General features: G+C 38.6%; 2 protein-coding genes across 3 annotated transcripts in view; one reads left to right on the top strand and one right to left on the bottom strand.

Annotated features, from left to right (window-relative positions):
• The window catches only part of LOC112156862 (four and a half LIM domains protein 2), a 24,067-nt gene extending 21,252 nt beyond the window's left edge, over positions 1–2,815 (bottom strand). Inside the window, exon 1 of one of the 2 annotated variants that reach the window (XM_024289249.2) lies at positions 2,707–2,815. The gene's annotated coding sequence lies outside the window, so the exon portion shown is untranslated. The remainder of the gene's footprint in view (positions 1–2,706) is intronic. The other variant, XM_036215020.1, reaches the window with a different exon arrangement.
• Positions 514–2,907, top strand: part of LOC112156861 (PI-PLC X domain-containing protein 1) — a 6,443-nt gene continuing 4,049 nt past the window's right edge. The window contains exons 1-3 of the mRNA XM_024289246.2: positions 514–959; positions 1,074–1,210; positions 2,758–2,883. Of these exons, the coding sequence (XP_024145014.1) occupies positions 857–959; positions 1,074–1,210; positions 2,758–2,883 (366 nt within the window). The 5' untranslated portion in view covers positions 514–856. The remainder of the gene's footprint in view (positions 960–1,073; positions 1,211–2,757; positions 2,884–2,907) is intronic.

Below are 2,907 nucleotides of genomic sequence, written 5' to 3' on the forward strand. Positions count from 1 at the left end.
GCATAAGGCACCAAGGGCATCATCAGCTGGACATGGAAATTAAACAATAAAAAAAAAGACAATCGTTACATAGAATCATACAAAGACGGACAAAATTGAATAACCAAACCATAAAATAAAAAATAAAAAAATAACAACCTATTACTATTAATCATAAATTTTAAAGGATGGGGAGCCAAGGGAGCATCACAAATTATTTTTAATTGTATTTTTTTTAATGGTCCAAGTTTTAAAAGCCTTTGAATTCACTTATCTTTTAATAGATTCAACATGCTTTTTAAAATTTCACTGATAAAAATGTTCAAAAATTGTTTTTTATTAGCATATTTGAAATTATGAATGTGATATTTGTCCTTAATGAAAAGTAAGTACAGTAAATGGATAATGTTGCCTTCCAACACAAACTCTAACCCAGAAGTGTTCAGAATTGTAAAAAAGTAAGAACGAAGGAAAGAAAGAAAATATTCTAAAAATGATCTTTTAAAAATCATTGAAAAATGTTTTTCTTCGAAGATATGGGATCATTTCCGGTTCTAGGTGGGGACTTCCGGTTGTGGTCGGGTTGCTCTTATTTTCAAAGCAGGGTTATTTTTCATTTCATTTATTTATTCTTTAGGAAAAGCTTAAATAATGCGACATGAATCATTTTACTTAAACTGCCATTTCTAAACATAAAGTTTAAAGAGAGAACATAAAGAGTGCTCGTTTAATTTTGAAATTCTGAAAGCGGAAGAGGCTGTCTCATATCCGGTAAAGTTTGTAAACAAACCCGGTTTCAATATAAATTTAGTAAGAAGGATGACATTTATCCTTGTAATGTTTTAGAGGGGTTTCTTACTGCGGGAGTTTCGGGTGAATGGATGACAAACGGTGTCCGGGTCTCGGAGGAAACTCCGACTGGATGTCGCGTCTCCCGGAAGAGCTGCTGGATGTCCCGCTATGGAACCTGGCTCTGCCTGGTAACAGATTCAGTCACGCCTCCTCCTAAAGCGAAACTCGTGTGATACACATTAAATTCACAACAACTAGGATTTATTAAAATGTGTACTTTAATTTCAACAAACACCCCGCAGGAAGCCACGACACCATGTCGTTCTGCCTGGACGTTTTCTCCCCGGTTCTCAGCTCCGAGTCCTTCCTCCTCAGACTCACCGACCTGCTGTTTCCCTGCTGCACTCGGCCCTGCATTTATCGCTGGGCCACAACGCAGGTACGACCACAACCCGAGACGATTTTAACACAAACAAGGCCGCATCTCTCTCAGGAAACCCCAACACTCATGTATGCTTTAACTTCTGCCACAAGCCAAAATCAAGACCCTTTCTGGCTCTATACTAAACTAATAATAATAGTAATAAAAGAAAATCCTAAATTGACCTGAAACCTGATTTTTTTCCCCCCTGAATCCTGTAGAGTTAAATAACTGAACAACTGTAGCTCAGAATAGATTAAATTAATTTAAAAACTGTTTTTTATTTTCAATTATTGCTTTTCTATATTAATTTTGACTCAACTACATGTTTTTGTGAGTTTTCGTGTACGGAAAGAGGAAGCTAGGAATCCTTAAATAAGTTTTTCTACCCAAATCAGTGTCAAAAATTAGAATATTATCTTCAGAAATTAAAGACACACATCAATGAAAACTGTGTTTATAGTGTTTTTAACTTGTTCTTGTAGCATTTTTCTCAAGATGGAGGACATAAATATAGTCATTTATAATTAAAACTGCGTTTCTGAGTATTTTTTTAATCAAATCGAAAGAGCAGATAAAAACCTGCGGTTTAAAGGAGCTCAGGTTTGTGATGCCGCTCTGTGGAAATGAAGCTTAACTGAGTTTAGAATTATCTGGGCCGTACCATACCAGATCAGTGGAAATGAGGCTGAAGTTTTACTGCTCTTCTCCATTCTGATGCCAGGTTCACACCGGACACCAAAGCGCGGCGGCCTTGTTAACGTCCAGTATAGTTCACACTGGATGAGAAGCGGTGCGTTCTTTCGTGGCTGGCTTGCACCGTGTAGCGATCATTCCGGCGTCAATCCTGGCAGGAAGTTATGCTAACGTTGCAGCCACAACGGCAAGAACAGGAGCAAAGACGGGTAGATTCCACGTCTTTTTATTTGTATGTATATATATATATAGTTTTTGGTGTCTGATGATGGCAAAAAATAACGTTCTAAATAACCACAGGCTCCTGTTGACCGTCGTGGAAAAATATGTGTCTGGTGTGATTTAGAGGTTAAACGGATACCGCGCACACTTGGCGTCTGGTGTGAACCAGGCGTGATGCATCCACTTCCTGACAAATAGATCCATGAAGGTCTTCATTTTTTTGTCTGGGCTGCCATCTGGCTCAGAAAACAAGCTACGCCAATGCTAGCTTGGGGTCGTGAGGGGCTGTAAGCTAGCAGGAGAGAGGGTAAACGGAGGAATACTGGGATATCAACGTAGGGTTACTTCCCTGCCAAGTCCCAACCACAACTCCGAACTCTGTCAAAAAATTAGACAGTTTTTTTTGTTTTTGGCTATAAACTGCACAATCATAATAAAAAGAGCACTTTACGATAGAAAAAAAATATAGTTGGAGTGAAACTTTAAATCTCAGAAAGACGTATTTGCAAATAACCGCAACCACAAGGAGGCGGGATCCAGTACTGCAACTTCTAAATTGCAAAAAAAAAAAAAAAATTGATACTTTGTGTTCTCACCTTGAGACAATAGTGCTAACCACTACTTTTGCTGTTCTTGTATTTTCCCAGCAGTCCATCCTTGCTGATCAGAGCGATCTTGGCGTTCGGTTCTTCGACCTGCGAATTGCCAAAAAGCCAGCAAGCGGCAGCGACCTCTTCTTTGCTCACGGCGTCTACACTCTCATGACGGTTAAGGTTAAAAAAAAAAAAAAAAAAAAA

Source organism: Oryzias melastigma, linkage group LG2, assembly GCF_002922805.2.
Source record: "Oryzias melastigma strain HK-1 linkage group LG2, ASM292280v2, whole genome shotgun sequence".
In the NCBI taxonomy this organism is placed as follows: domain Eukaryota; kingdom Metazoa; phylum Chordata; class Actinopteri; order Beloniformes; family Adrianichthyidae; genus Oryzias; species Oryzias melastigma.